The sequence below is a fragment of the Lepus europaeus genome, chromosome 8, assembly GCF_033115175.1.
Source record: "Lepus europaeus isolate LE1 chromosome 8, mLepTim1.pri, whole genome shotgun sequence".
Lineage (NCBI taxonomy): Eukaryota > Metazoa > Chordata > Mammalia > Lagomorpha > Leporidae > Lepus > Lepus europaeus.
This window is the reverse complement of record NC_084834.1, coordinates 112,122,634-112,138,737: the sequence shown is the minus strand read 5'-3', so window position 1 is coordinate 112,138,737 and position 16,104 is coordinate 112,122,634. Positions and strand designations below refer to the sequence as shown.

Genomic DNA, 16,104 nt, shown 5'->3' with positions numbered 1-16,104 from the left:
TTAAACAAAGCCAGTTGGCGTGGTATACTGAGGGGAAGGTGAAGTGACTAGCGGGGACAAGGGGGTTCCTGCAGCAACACAGGGGAAAGGGATGGCTAACAGGGACCAGGACAGTGTTAGGGGCTCTTAGAAGTGGGCTGTGTTCGTTAATCAGCGATGTCACAAAGGCTCCATAGGGCTTTACTGATGCTTATTCTGGAGTAAAGAAATGATGTGACTTTCTAAGACTAGACAACTTCTGGGTAAGAAGAAGAAATTTGGCACAAGAATCTGGTAGGGGCTTGAGATTGGAAGAGAAATTTGGACAACTATCAATTCATTGCACAGCATCCACTTATAACTACTATAATTATAATCATGCTACCGTCCCATCACTTTTCCTGATCCATAGCAACAGTCACCAATTTGCAGACACAAACTGTCAGCCTATGGGTGTAATCAGGCCCACAAAGACGTTACAACAGCTAACAAAGTGTGTTTACTATTAAGGGAAGATACCAACATTTACAGTTGTTTGACCATCTGACAGTGCTGGTGCTTCCGTGTCACCACATGAGTACTGTGCTGGTGCCAGGGGTGCCTGCCATGAGCTCCACAGACCTTCCAACAAGTGTACTTTTCTGATTTCATGTGCACTAAGTAAGTTAAGAACATGTAAAGGCTTCCCTCCACTCCTCCAAGTTCCTCCTCCCTCTTCTTCAAACCCTTTCCCTCTCCTGTTTCCTTCCTTCTTTATTCTTCATTTTTTGTCTGTTTCTTTTTCTGCAAATTAATAGATACTTCAATAAAACCATAGGGATCTATAATTTGCATTTGTCTAAGGTTCTGGAAAGGATAATTTTCAAACCAAAGTGAATACTGGAGTATAATTATTCTGACTCCATATATTTCCACCTTATTGAAAAGTTTAACTGTAAAGTGGCCTAATTTCAAGTTTACCATCACAGTCACTATATAAATAATACTTTGAACAACGACATGAGGACTAAATCGTACCTTTAAAAATGTATCGAGAGAGCCATTCTCCATGTACTCTGTCACAATCATCACGGGTTTACCTGAAAAGAGAAGGGAGTGAGCAAGGCCTCTGCTTTTCTTTTCTTTTTCTTTTTTCTTTTTTCTTTTTTTTTTTTTTTTTTGACAGGCAGAATGGACAGTGAGAGAGAGAGACAGAGAGAAAGGTCTTCCTTTTTGCTGTTGGTTCACCCTCCAATGGCTGCTGCGGCTGGCACATCTCGCTGATCTGAAGCCAGGAACCAGGTGCTTATCCTGGTCTCCCGTGGGGTGCAGGGCCCAAGCACTTGGGCCATCCTCCACTGCACTCCCTGGCCACAGCAGAGAGCTGGCCTGGAAGAGGGGCAACCGGGACAGGATCGGTGCCCCGACCGGGACTAGAACCTGGTGTGCCGGCGCCGCAAGGCGGAGGATTAGCCTACTGAGCCGCGGCACCGGCCTGCCTCTGCTTTTCGATTGCTGCACTCTTATCTGGGAAAGTTTAACTCGAAGATGTTCTTATCACATATCTGTCACTGTGAATTTGCTATGTAAGAGTTAAATAGTGTAGCTTTATAAATGTTATTAATTTTCAATGTGTTGGGTTAACATCCTTGCTAGACATAGTGACTAAGAGAATAGATCATATGTTGTTAGCTGCCATAAAATGACTGTGCATCTGTAATCAGTGTATCTGCATACAGAATGACAAATGCTAGATTACCACAAAAATCAAAAAAGCAAAAAGAAAGAATGGAGGAAAGCATCATTATGTTCTTAGAATTATAACTATGAACTACACGAAATCTGTTCCCTTATATTAACAAATAAATAAAAAATATTTAAAATACACTGGTCAGTTTTATTAGTCAATATTAACCTTACTATATTTTAAACAGTGCTCCTTTACTTTTTAACAAAAACATACTAAGTAAAATTAAAGCATTAATTTAAATTATTTTGAGTTAAGAAAGAAGAGATTTATGACAGCACAATTATATATCCATTTAATTAACTTTTTCTATTATGAAAGGAAATAAGGCCTACACAACTGTGAAATGAATTACGATGAACTAAATGGTATTCTGCAGAAGGGCATCTGTATTTCACTCGAGTACTAATTAATTCAGGTCACAGAATTAGAGCATGCACTTTATATACCCCATGTTATCCAGACGTGCAAACAGAGATAAAGTATGGCAATCACATATGAAAAAGAAATAACTGGAGGAAAAGGAATTTCTCATTCCAAGATCACTTAAAACTCAATCTGAATAATAAGGTAGGACAGTCTAAATTCCCACTTAGATAATGATCTTTTACAAATCTTTAAAAGTAGTATTCTTTTATAATGGAATGTGACAGGTGCATTACAAAGGCAGACACAACTCCCCTCATGAGATTTACAAAAGTTATAAAAAGTTTGATTACTATAATTCACTTAACATATGCTTGTAGATGCTTAATTTATGAAAAATATCACATATGTAGAAAATGTGTATGAGAGACAACACTTGATCTGAAGCCTGAGGAGAGAAGGCGCCCCTGGCATGCTAACAGGAGACCTGTATTCTGGCAAAAGAAGCAGGATATGCCGAGGCAGCTTGACGTGAAAAAGCCTATCAGATTCAAACATGGCTGGAGTTTCAAATTTTTTTATTTATTTTTTTAAATGGTGAACTGACAGGACATGAGGTAAGGACTACTGATTTTAAAATGAGGCAGAAATGCAGTACCTTATGTAAAAAAAAAAAAAAAAGAATAAAGAAAAATAGAAAAAAAAAGAGTGATTTAGATTGTATTTGTAAATGGTCCTGACAGAATGATAAGGAAAATTATATACATGTTTCTTCTTAGTATGACTATAATCATATTAATTAAAAGAAATGCTTCCAATTTAAATTTTATATAAAGATATTGCCACACCTATTCTAGTATACATCAGATCAACTGTAAAATAGACAACATTTTGCACTGCATGCTTTCGGTTCTACTTTCACATCTCACAGCCCACATTAGCCTTTTATTTCTATATGAGGTCATCTTTTAGGAGACCAAAATTAATAATGCCTCCCGGGGATGACAGTCCAACTTCTTTAGCACAGTACTCATGCGGCAGAATTTACACCAGCCACAAGACTGGAGAGCCCTAGGGCACCCTGCTTTCCTAGGCATTGCCCCTGCACCGGCCTGATCCTCAGTATCCAGAAATACCCAAGGAAGATGCAGTATACTCATACAAAGGGGACATATGGGCACTTCTCAGAGCAGCACTTACTAAACAGTACAGTACTATTTCAATGCCCTTACAGCTAACAAAGCCAAAAGAATACATTAGATTTCCTAGAATTAGCCAGAGATTCCAGGAATCCTCCCTGTGTGGCTATACTCAGACTTGCCATCACTTATACAAATCTTTGTAACATGATAAGGGATTTGCAGAACTGAATTCTAGAAAACACCACAAGACAACAGCCTTATGTCTCCTTGGCACATCTTAGGCCTTATGAGCAAACACCTTGTCCATCAAAGCAAAACACTGGTCTACTTCTATCATTATCTACTGCACCCCTCACCCTTTATGCTTGCAGATCTTTCCCTATATATCTACATGCAACATTTTCAGTTTCTTCTCTTTTGGCTTAGAGGTCCTTCTTCCTGCTTATCTTTCATATTTTTTAAATTTAATTTTATTTATTTATTTATTTAATATATTTATATATTTAATATATTAATTAAATATATTATATTTAATATATAAAATATATTATATGTAATATATTTAATTTAATATATATTTAATATATAAATATAATTAATTTTGTTTTATTTTATTTTATTTATCTATTTGAGGGGTAAAATTACAGACAAAGAGGAAGAGACACAGAGAAATGTCTTCCATCTACCGGTTTACTCCCTAACTGGCTGCAACAGCTGGAACTGGGCCAACCTGAAGCCAGGAGCTTCTTCTGGGTTTCCAACATGGGTGTAGGGGGCCAAGGACTTGGGCCAACTTCTGCTTCTTTCCTAGGCATTCAGCAGAGAGGTGGATTGGAAGAGGAGCAGCTGGGACACGAACTGGCACTCAGATGTGATCCGTGCTGCAGGCGGAGGCTCAGCCTACCATGCCATAGCACTGGACCCTATTTTCTGTTATACTCTTTCAGTTACGAGTCAGTGGGAAATACGTTCATCCTGCAACATCCAAGGGAGACTGCTCAGCATCTCTCTGGACACCAAAAATCTGTCAGTTTTCAAGTCCTTTATATAACATGGAATAGTTTTTGCACATAATCCATATCCATTCTTATATACCCTTTCAATCATCTCTAGACTACACCCATTCAATCATCTCTAGATTATGTAAAACGCCTAATACAATGTAAATGCTATGTAGGTAATTGTTAGACTTTATTGTTTATGAAAAGTAACAACAGATAAAAAATCAACTCTGTATGTGTTCAAAACAGAAGCAATTATTTTTCCCCTAGATATTTGGAGTTGGTGGAATCCAGGGATGCAGAATACGTGGATTTGGAGGGATAACGGTATTCACCACTGCTCACTCAGTCTAGTAAGCAGGGTTTGCATAGGATTCCCCGTAAAAGTATCTCCTTCCTGGGTAAATTTGTAAATAAATACAACTCAAATTCATTGAACCTGAGAACAGAATTTATACTCAAGAGAATTCCCTGATCAGAAAAAGTATGAACTGAATAATATGCACTTGGAAAGAAAATGTGATTACTTTTTGGTTGATGGGCACCCGATTTTCATCTTGAAACATTTTTTTAGCTAGCAACACCTAGTTTTAAAAGTCAAATTAATTATATATGACAGCATAGGTTGTAATGTCAAAAACAAAAAAACGTTCTTTGAGAAATATGATAGGAACCTAAAACATTTCTTATATCTCAGATGATGAGGGAAAACCAATTAAAATGAATATTTGCAAACAAATATGGTCTTCTTTTGCTGACAAGGATAAGATGCTTCAGAAACCATTCAATTATTTTCCATGCTGGACTCATTTTAATGCTAATTACATTTAGTTTGGCTTATGTTTTGTCTCAGTTCCTGCTAGCCTGCTAGAATGACATAGCAATAATTAACCTGGCTTACTCTAACCCTTGCAAATTCAATAAAACTGTATAAATCATTTTCCATTATCCAGTTTGAAGTACAGGCAAAGAATGGATCTGCCAATAATTTTGAAAGCAAATTATCAAAAATCCATAGAAAAAGAGCTCATAAAGCATGTCAAAACATGATTTTAATCAGAGTAGAGTTTCCATATTACTTTGTATTTATAATTTAGTTATGGTCCAGCCCAGGCAGAGTCCAAAAAATAGAAACACATTATTTGTGGAAGTCATCTTTGTAATTGATAACAATAAAAGGGCTCCAATTTATTGCTTTATTGACTGCCTACTATTTATAAGGCACTATCTTCTTATTAATTCTTATAAAAAACTAGGATAGCTCATCAAACTTTTTCAAAGAAAGAGAAGTTCAGAAAAGATCCCTGCATTATTTGAGTTGACAAGAGGTCATATAAGAAGCAAAGCTGGAGATCCAATTCATATCTATTTAAATATAAAGGCTTTTTCCCTTCTTTGATACAAGGATGCCCATAATTTTGAAATATTTGCTTTAAATGTTAAAGTTCATTTTAAAATCTCAGGAATATTCACTTTCTTGTATTAATACAAAATTGGTCATCATGACTATGTCATTCATACAAGTCCATCACTGAAGGTTGGCCTCATAGGAATTCAGCTTCTCTCAATAAATATTCTACATTTGCTGAAGGTCATTACTTGCAGGTGCCCCAAGCAGTCTACTATGGAATGACCTTGGACCCCACTTGGACCTCAAGTACTTCAAGTCGCAGAAGCCCACAGTAGAAAGGTGGCTGCCAGCGGCTGAGGCAAGGAGGGGCTGGGCAGCGGCTGTTCCATGACTATGGAGCTGCAGTTATGCAAGGCAAGAAAGTTCTGGAAGCCTGTAGTACAACACTGTGCTGAGTGTCAACAGCAGTTTACCATACAATTAAAAATTTATGAGGAGAATAGATCCCATGGTATATATTTTTTTCTTTCCCTCACAATGAACAAGAAATGAGTTTGTTTCCTTACTGTGTAATACTTGGTGCCAACATTCAGTACAAATGCCCCAAGAGAGAACACAGTATGTCGTCCCGGACCATGAAATCCTTGGCATCAGATATCTCCACGTTTGGAGAAAGGAACATGGGAGGTGTGCTCTAACTCTGCTTCTCAGAGCAGGGTCCCTGACAGCAGCAGGGGAATGGTCTGGGAGGCTGTTAGAAATGCAAAATGCAGTCCCCATCATGTGCATTGACAGAGATTCTGCAATTTCATGCTATCCCCTGAGGCACAATGAATTTTGTGAAATTTAGCTAGGCTATATCACGAGAGTCGCTGCTAACTCTGGACTACATTATCTGCATTTGTTCCAACTGCTCTTCTGAACCCACTAAGTCACCAATAAACACGTGATCCCACTCAGGGACACTGGGAGCTTTCCACTTGGAAGCAGCCTAATTCACTGGAAAGCTATCCTCACTGGGGAACTCTTGAAATATCTGTAAGATGATTATATGACTATACCCTGCTTAAACTTCTACATCTACAGTTTTATTTTAGGATGCCACCCTCTTTAGGTTGTATTCTATTTAGCATAAGAACAATGGAGATTGTTTGAAATGACTTTAATTTTATCCCAAGAGAAACTTGGGATAAAACAAATATGGTGAATCAATTATTAATGGCCAACCAGAACATAGGAAGTTGTGCTTGTACTGGAAATGGATAAGTTTTATTAAGAGGGATAAACAAACAAGATGACAGCAACAACACGTAAAAGCTATGGAGTGGCTAGTTAGAATGCAGAAGGGTACTCAGATATTTTAATTTTATTATGGTCTTTATCGGCTGGCTAACATGTTAGGGTAAATCACTTATAAAATTATATAACTCAAATTTAGGGAAATATGATTAAAAAGCTTTATACCTCCCTTGAGACAAGAATATAAAAATGCAAAATGTCCCCACAAGTAGAAACCCCAACCTTTTAAGACATCCTCCTTTATTTCAGATTCTTTATATTAATGCAAATTTTCTTAGTAGATACTCAATTCTCAAATTAAAAAAATGAACTGGAATTTTCCTCACATTGGTGAATGTGCACAATAATTATTTATGCAGAAATTAGACTTTTCAGGGGTGGGTGGGTACAGAATGAAAACACCGTGAAATCTGACAAATTTTATTAATAATGATAAAAACTTGGCCAGTGTTGTGGTACAGCAGGTAAAGCCACTGCCTGAGAAGCTGGCATCCCATTCCGGAACCTGCTACTGTCCCAGCTGCTCTACTTCCAATCCAGCTCCCTGCAACTGGCCTGTGAAAAGCCAGCAGTGGAAGACAGCCCAAGTACCTTGGATCCTGCCGCTCACACAGCAGGCCCAGAAGAGGCTGCTGGTTTCAGCCTGGCCCAGTGCTGACTGCTGTGGCCATCTGGGGAATGAACTAGTGGATGGAATATATCTTTCTCTGTACCTCCCCACCCCTTCTCTAATTCTGACATTAAAATAAGTAAATAAATATCTAAAAAGTTAAAGTAACAAAATACAATGTTAATATTGGTCAATTTATAAATCAATAAATTTCTTTTTCTATAGAGTTATGTTTTTTCTCAAATAACTATTAGTAGGATTTTTTTAAAAAAGGTAATTTCTAAATTACTCATAATTACTTTCATGTATTTATTAAACCTCTGTACATGCCCTAAAGAAAAGCAACTATCAATAAAGAGCTGGCTTCCGTATATATTTCAGTTTCAAAATTGCTTGCTTATTTCCTTCATAGTTTATGACTGGTTCATATAATTTAAGTTTTTGTCTGTGTGAAATGGAACACAGAAAATTCAAGCATACTGTGGCAGGCCTTGTGGTGCAGTGGGTTAAACCTGCGTCACATACTGCAGTATCTGATTGGAATTCCAGCTACTCTGCACTTCCAATCTAGCTTTTTGCTAATGGTCTGGGAGGCAGTAAGTAGCGGCCCAAGAACTTGGGCTCCTGCTACACACGTGAAAGACCTGGTTGGAGTGCCTGGCTCCTGGCTTTGGCGTGGCCTATCCTTGGCTGTTGCAGGCAATTTTTGGGGCAAACCAATAGCTGGAAGATACCTTTCTCTCCCTCCCACCTGTCCTCACTCTCTGTGACCTATCTTTCAAAAAATAAATAAATCTTTACAAAATCTCAAGTATATTCATATTCAGACATTTTCACTTGTGCTCTTTATTACTAAAGGCACATCCAACTTTATATACAGCATTCTGTAATTCTACGCTGTCATCCCAATTTTCATACGTCCACAAATGATTACCCACCATAATCATGCTCCTGCCAAACTCTTCTCCATAAATCTTCCCTCTTTTCTTTAAGGCACCCAGGGCAAAATAGATAATTATCCTAGACTCCTTTCATTCACAAGGAACCTTACTGGGACTGATTTCAAATTATCTAGACAGGACGTGGGCAAAAAGGCTAGCAGGTAGGATGCCTTCATCTCACACTGGAATACCTGGGTTTGAGTCCAGCTCAAATTCCTGAATCCTGTTTCACTCCAGTGCAGATCCCTGAAGAGATCTGTAATGGCTCAAGTATTGCATTCCTGCTGTTCGCATTGGAGACCTGAGTGCCAAGCTCCCAGCCACTCCATTAAGACCAGTGAATACTGTGAGTTGCTTCTTGACTGCCTCTCTGGCTAATGGTCTGGGAGGCAGTGAGTAGCGGCCCAAGAACTTGGGCTCCCACTACACACATGAAAGACCTGGTTGGAGTGCCTGGCTCCTGGCTTTGGCATGGCCTATCCTTGGCTGTTGCTGTTAATAGATAAATATTTTTTTTAAAAAAAAAAAGGGGTGGGCATTTGACTGAGCGATAAACTTACTGTTTGGGATGCTCGTATCCCATAGAGTGCCTGGGTTTGAGTCACAGCTATGTTCTCCATCCTAGTTTCCCAGGGTGTACTCTGGGACGCAGCACATGAAGGCTCAAGCTCTTGGGTTCCTGTCACTCACGTGAAAGACTTGATCTGAGTTCTCAGCTCCTAGCCTGGCCTGCCCTAGGCCTGCTTGTTGCAGGTAGTTGGGGAATAAAACCTCAGATGGGCTATCTCTCTCTGTCTTGCCCTGTCTCTCTGCTTTTCAAATGAATAATGTAAATAAATTTAAAAATTATAAAAAAGAAACACTGGCTCAAACCGACTATTCAGACCCAGCCAACTGACTGCTCCCATTAATGTACAAATTGGATTTTATCACATTTAGGCTATAAATTTTTCATCAGATCAGAGAGACTCTCCTCTTCTGATATCTCTACTATGAGCTCTGATAAGACATCGCTCTCTCATTCCTTCGCACAACACTGGCCTATTGCTGTTTCATGAATATTGTAAACAAGCATGATTACAACTTTGCTGGTCCCTCTTCCTGTACCTATGTCCCCAGATGTCTGTAAGGCCCATGTCATCCTTTTCAAGCCTTCTCTAAGAAAAACCAGAAACCAACAGGCCTTGTTCTTAATCTGCTTACCCAGTTTGGTGTTTTACATTTAATGCATTTTGAGTTATGTGCTCATTTTGTTTGCATCTCTGCCACCCAAAGGCAACCTCTGTAAAGACAGGAACTCAGTCTGTTTGATCTCTGCTGTACCCTCACTGATTAACAGGAATAGACAAACATTAGGTTATCAATTAATATTTTGAATAAACAAGTGTTTCTTTTCTTGTGTACACAGTATGATGAGATACGATGTTGATTATACAGTTTAAGAGCTTAGGTTTTAGAGTCAGACAGTGCAACTGTTTTAAAATATGGCACTAACTCATGCTAGTTTCAGGATTTTGGATAAGGTATTTTACATATTTAATGATAATGTTTCCCATATGTAAAATGAGAACAAATACTAGTGCCTATAGCGTAGCATCAGTGCACAGATCGGAGACAGATAAAGGGCATTACACTTGGTAAACTCTTCTGCTGCTAATGATTATTAGTAGTAATAACTTGTATGTGCTAGATCCTGTGAAAGGGTTGAGGCAGTTTTTCTTACATTTTTAAATTTTTTTTTCTTAAAAGCCAGTGGTCTTACAGAATAAAGTTATTTAAAAGAAAATACAAATGATATTATTCTAACCAATTTAAATGTTTCCACAAGCACAGTTTAGTCATTCACTTAGTTCATTTCATTCATGTCTTTAAAAACATTTACCGAATGTGTATGCAACTGTGACTAGAAACCTATGTTAATTTCAAGGAGCAGGGGGAAAAAAACATGCAGATAAAGCTGTGACATCATGGAGAGTAGGACCAAGTGCACAGACAAGCTATTGACTCTCCTGGCAAAGAAGTCATTCATTCAACAAACACCTGAAGTGCTTACATACACAGGGCACTTCACCTCAAAACAAACCAATGAAAAACAAAAATCCCTGTCCTCTGAAACCGGTATTATAATGTAGACCTGGGAAGCTTTCCACTACTCAATCATTCAGCAATACTGAGTGCCTACTCTTTGCTCTGCAGACACTCAAGACTGAACACAAATGAAGGCAAATGATGCTGACCTCATGGAGAAACCTGCATTTGAATTAAACTCGAAGGTCAAGTAGAAAGGGAAGACAAACTAGGATGATGTGACGGATCTCAAAAGAACAGAGCAAGAGATTTGGAGAAGACAATAGGATATGGAAAGCTAGTGTAGTTGTATCAGAAGAAGTATCCGATTATTTGCATTTTGATCAGTTGGTTTACTTGCATGATGATGAAGTTTGACAGGAGTGCAATGATTTAGCCACAGCTACATGAAGCAGTGTGTTCAGAACAGACTAAGGCTGAGACGTTGTAAGACTACTGGAATAGTCCTAGGTAACACACAATAAGAGCCCTTCAAGGGAAAGACCTGATGAGGCAGAATGAAATAATAAGGTAATCATAATAAATTAATAAATGAGTCAAATTATCTGATAACTTATGTCATCACTGTCACTGAGCGTACAATCTAGTTAAAGTAAGAGGAGGCAGAGATTCTTCTAATATTTTTGTAATATTTTGTATGAATTTATTAATTTCATAGGAGAACTAAGATTTGTTATATATGATTAGAAATTGTAACACTATTCTCCTTTATATTTTTTCTTTGATCTTATTAAATAGTGAAAGCTGGCACTGGGTATATTCCAATAAAATGTGGTGCATTGCAAATCAGTCAATTAAGCCAGGACCTGTAGTTTTTTACAGCATGTGTTATGGAAGCTCTGCAGAATAACTATATATATATATATAGATAGATAGATAGATAGATAGATAGATAGATAGATAGATACATACATACACACACACACACACACGAACATCCTGTTTCATAACAAATCACAGAAGGAGTCTGAATGGGAGCCCAAGCTTCCGGCACATCACACAGTGACAGAGGAAAGCTGAAAGCTCTCAATGACACCACCCACAGGAGTGCTACTTCGGCTCCTGCCTCAGCTCCAATCAGAAGAATCACAAGATTTAGTTGCACTTATGTCTCATTATCTGTGTGCTGCAGGTTGAGAATAATTGCTGAATAAATTAGCATCAGATCAGAGAGCATGAAATTAAGGACACAAATAAAGTGAGATGCAACATGGTAAATTAAAAACAAGTTGAAGACTTCCTAAGTTGAACATCAAGAGCTACATTTATAAAAGGGAAATATGATTTCAGTTCACACAGAATATAAAGTATACACAAGTAAATATTTAAGTATTTACATTTTCCTTTGCTTATAAATTTAGCCTCATGGTGGGCAGTAGAATCAACAGAATTATTCATTAACAGGTCAGAAATGTAAAACTGTCATCCAAATCATACTATAATTTTTGAGGCTAGAATTCATAGAATCTAGATATGTTCATTTGTTGATATTGATGCTAGTTTCTAAAAATAAAGGTCTCAGATATACATACATATGACATTTATATAATATATAAATTTATATATAATATATATACAATTTAGCCATAATAATGTAAGAGGTTGTCTTACTTCATCTCAGTCAATACTCACAGAAAACAGATTCTGTAGTAATTATTATTACTGTAGAATTATTCAGTCTAATAATTATTGGAAACTGTCCACTACTATAATGATGCATTTACTTGAACAGATTGAAACAAAATACTATTCACCAAAATAATTCCCTGCCATTTTTTCACACACACAATTCTAACATACATCATCAGACACTCACTCACATAACTTAATTCACATGACAATCTTTTAAAATGTGCATTATTTTCCTGTTTTTATGTGCTATTGAGGCTCCAATTGTTCAAATCAAGTGCAAGTGATCGGTACAGATTTAGACACAACAGCTTACATAAATGCTTAGGACATGATCTGTGTCTTCAAGGGTTAGAAGTTTTTAGACAGGGAGCTGAAAAATATATGTAAAAGAGCCAAAAAATCTAACATTTGGGCACTATTTTTAGATCAAAGAAAGGAACATTATAGTCTGCTGCAAAAGTTTTACACAAGCACAGTGGTCATGAAAGAGAGATGATTTCAGGGCCAACTGATGAGCGATTGCTTCATGGAAGTAAAAAAAAATCTGAATAGAGATTTGAAAGAAGTGAACAGGTAGTGAATATGAGGATGTAAGTTTCAGAGAAAGAAGCAATATAGAGGACAATTTAAGAAACACAAAAATTGACTAAGAATAAAATGGATATGGAAGAATTCAGAACCTAGGAAGAGAGATAAATGGAAAAATAACAACTGTGTAATAGCATGTGCTTACTGTGTGCTGCATCCATTCTAAACTTTATCTGACTTTTAAAAAAATGATGTATTTATTTTTGAAAAGCTAATTTACATAGAGAGGGAGAGTGAGGAGGGAGGGTAGGGAGAGTGGGGAGAGAGGGAAGAAGGAGAGAGAGAAATATCTTTTATCCATTGGTTCATTCCTCAAGATGGCAGCAATGGCTACTGATAGGCCAGGCCTAAGCCCAAATTCAGGAGCTTCATACAATCTCCCACATGGGTGGCAGGAGCCCAAATATTTGGCTCATCTTTCATTGCTTTTCCCAGGCCATAAGCAGGAAGCTGCATTGAAAGTAGAGCAGCTAGGGGAAGTGGTGCCCATATGGGATGCTGGTGTCACAGGCAGCAGCTTTATGCATACACAACACCGGCCTCTGAATTTTTTTCTGACTTAATTCATGTTGTGTTCAAAATAACACTGAGATTTTCTCACCCCATATCATTCATAGGAAACTAAGGTTCCGAAGGCTTAACAAAGTGGTGCCCAGCCACACAGTGCTTGTGACAGAACCAAAATCCAAACTGAGTGACCAGATTCATAGTTCAGTTTCTTGACCAGCATGGAAAGTGGTCTTCCATGGTCAAATCGACCTAGCACAATTCTGAACACTGCACCGTACATTGTGTACATCATTAGGGAGGGTAGCCTGCTTGTCCAGAGAGCTTGTCCTTCACCCTGAGTGATGGGAGGTCATAGTCAGAGTTCATCTGAGGAAGTTAAACTTGGCAGCCATGTAAAGGATGAGATGAAGACATGAAATTTATCAAATATTTGCTCCTTATTGATTACTAGTATCATCATAAGACCTATATTTTATATCATGTATACTATACATCATAAAACATAAGAACTATATATTATATACCATAATATTTATTATAATACCATTTCTGCATAGGGAATCATTTTTTGGAATCTTTGCTATTATGATTCTTATTTCTTCCACAGTATCTAGCACCAGACAGTATCTAGCCCTCAGATGGAAGACCAGTGTAGTGACATTAAAATTATTAATTTACTTTAGTGTAGCTTACACAATATTCTTTACTATTCTTATTAATATTACTACAAATTCATCCTAGTATATAATATAAAGCAATTTTATTTCTTTATTTTTTAAAACATATATTTGTTTCCTATCTGCTGTCTGATTCTCTCTTGTTGCTGTCTCCCAAATTTCTATAGCAAAGAATTCTTTCTGATAAGACCTCATAGTGTCCTTTTTGCACCAGCAATGCCTGCCTTGGTTTAGAAGTAAGAGAAAAATAATGTACGGTTTTCACTAAAAAGTTGGGAGAAATTCATCTAAAATTAGAGATAACCTACAAGTCTGCAGGTAACTCTCTTTCTTTGTTGTATTCCTCGTTGAGTATCCATTCTGGATATGTGGATCTCTTTAAGATGTGTGGAGAAAAACTCTTTCAGGAACAGAGGCTGATTCCAAAGTACATTCAATCATTCACATGCTAAATTGTATTATGCACTTTTTCTAGGACATGTGAGGACTTTCTGTTTTCTGTCACCAACTTGTGAGTGAATCATGAATTGACTATGAACTTAAGTAAAAGACTATTTTCTTTGCTTCTTTGGTCCCTTTTTTGTGAAAAGGCTTTGTTTTTGTTGCTGTTGATTTGTTCGGTTTGCCATATTTAAAATACAAATGGCATAAATGGATGTTGAATCAATTGAAATTGCTTTCTAAGTTGTGTACTTACTGAGTATACTGCTGGTAGCCATGCTTGAGGAATGTTAATCTCAACCTTTGTGGGTAGAAACTGGAAGTCAACAGAGTTAGCTTTCTCAAAGTTCTCCGATGAGTTTAGTAATTGGCATGTTAGGTAGGAGGGATGAAGGCAGAACACATAATACATAGGAGTGCTAAAGAAAGAATGAATTAAACATAAAAAAATGGTCTCCGTTCATGCCACATAAGATATTTGGTGACTGAAAATGATTTTAATCCTTTTTTTGGGATGGTTTGTCACACATTTGTAAGACACTATTTGAAATTTAAAAGAGATGTAAAACTCGAGATGTTTCTGAGTAAGAACTAGATCTGCTTTAGCAAAAGTTGGTCACAAGGGCCTTCTCCAATCTTCTGAGGCTGCTTCCTTCCTGAGAACTATTAAGATACCATATAGACAAGTATGGAAAGCCAAGACACTATGGAAAAAAAGTTCTACATGAAGGATCTCTGTGAGTGAGACCCAGTGGAAAGAAGCGGCCAGCAAAGAAGGATGCATTTTTCTCTAATGGGAGAGGAGAACTTCCACCTTGCTTATGGCCTTGTCTAAATACTGAAGGAGATTGTGGACTCAAAAGGCTTCCATAGCCTAGGCACCTCATATCAAGAGCTACAAGTGGTCACTGATGTATACATAAGAGTGTTAATTGTTAAATTAACAACAGGAGTCACTGTGCACTAACTCCCCATGCAAAACCTCTGTCCTCAATGGATTGTATTATGAGAGTTAACTGTAAAACTAGTTCTCAGTGTTTGTGTATGTGCATAAATTGTTGAAATCTTTACTTTGTATAAAGTTGGTCTTCTGTGTACAAAGTTAATTGAAAATGAATCTTGGGGCTGGTTTTGTGGCATAGCAGATAAAGCCTCCACCTGCAGTGCCAGCAACCGATATGGATGCTGGTTTGAGTCCCAGCTGCTCCGCTTCTAATCTGGCTCTCTGCTATGACTTGGGAAAACACTAAAAGATGACACACATCCTTGGGCCTCTGCACCTGTGTGGGAGACCTGGAAAATCTCCTGGCTCCTGGCTTCAGATCACCGCAGCTCTGCCCATTGTGGCCATCTGGGGAGTGAGTCAGCAGATACAAGACCTGTCTCTCTGCCTCTGCCTCTCTATAACTCCGCCTTTCAAATAAATAAATCTTAAAAAAAAAAAAAAGAAAATGAATCTTAATGGAGAATGTGACTGGGAATGGGAGATGGAAGAGAAGGAGGGGTGGGAGTGTGCGTTGGAGGGTGGGTATGTTAGGAAGAATAACTATATTCCTAAATTTGTATTTGTGAAATTTTTATTCCTTAATAAATAAATTTAATTAATTAAAAAGAAACCATGTAGAAAAATTAAACACACCAATGCATCTGGCTATGAAGAACTGCTTGAAACATGGCAGGGCATCTAGCTGTCCTATTAAATGTTTAACTTCAATCCCACAATCGAAACTTTGAAGTTAACATTTCATTAGGA

The 16,104-nt window shown here is 37.6% G+C and overlaps 1 protein-coding gene across 4 annotated transcripts in view; it reads right to left on the bottom strand.

Moving 5' to 3' along the window:
* The window catches only part of EPHA5 (EPH receptor A5), a 368,735-nt gene that overhangs the window by 29,326 nt on the left and 323,305 nt on the right, over positions 1 to 16,104 (bottom strand). For all 4 annotated transcript variants that reach the window (XM_062199261.1, XM_062199263.1, XM_062199262.1 and 1 more), the window contains one exon: positions 997 to 1,058. In XM_062199261.1, the coding sequence (XP_062055245.1) occupies positions 997 to 1,058 (62 nt within the window). The remainder of the gene's footprint in view (positions 1 to 996; positions 1,059 to 16,104) is intronic.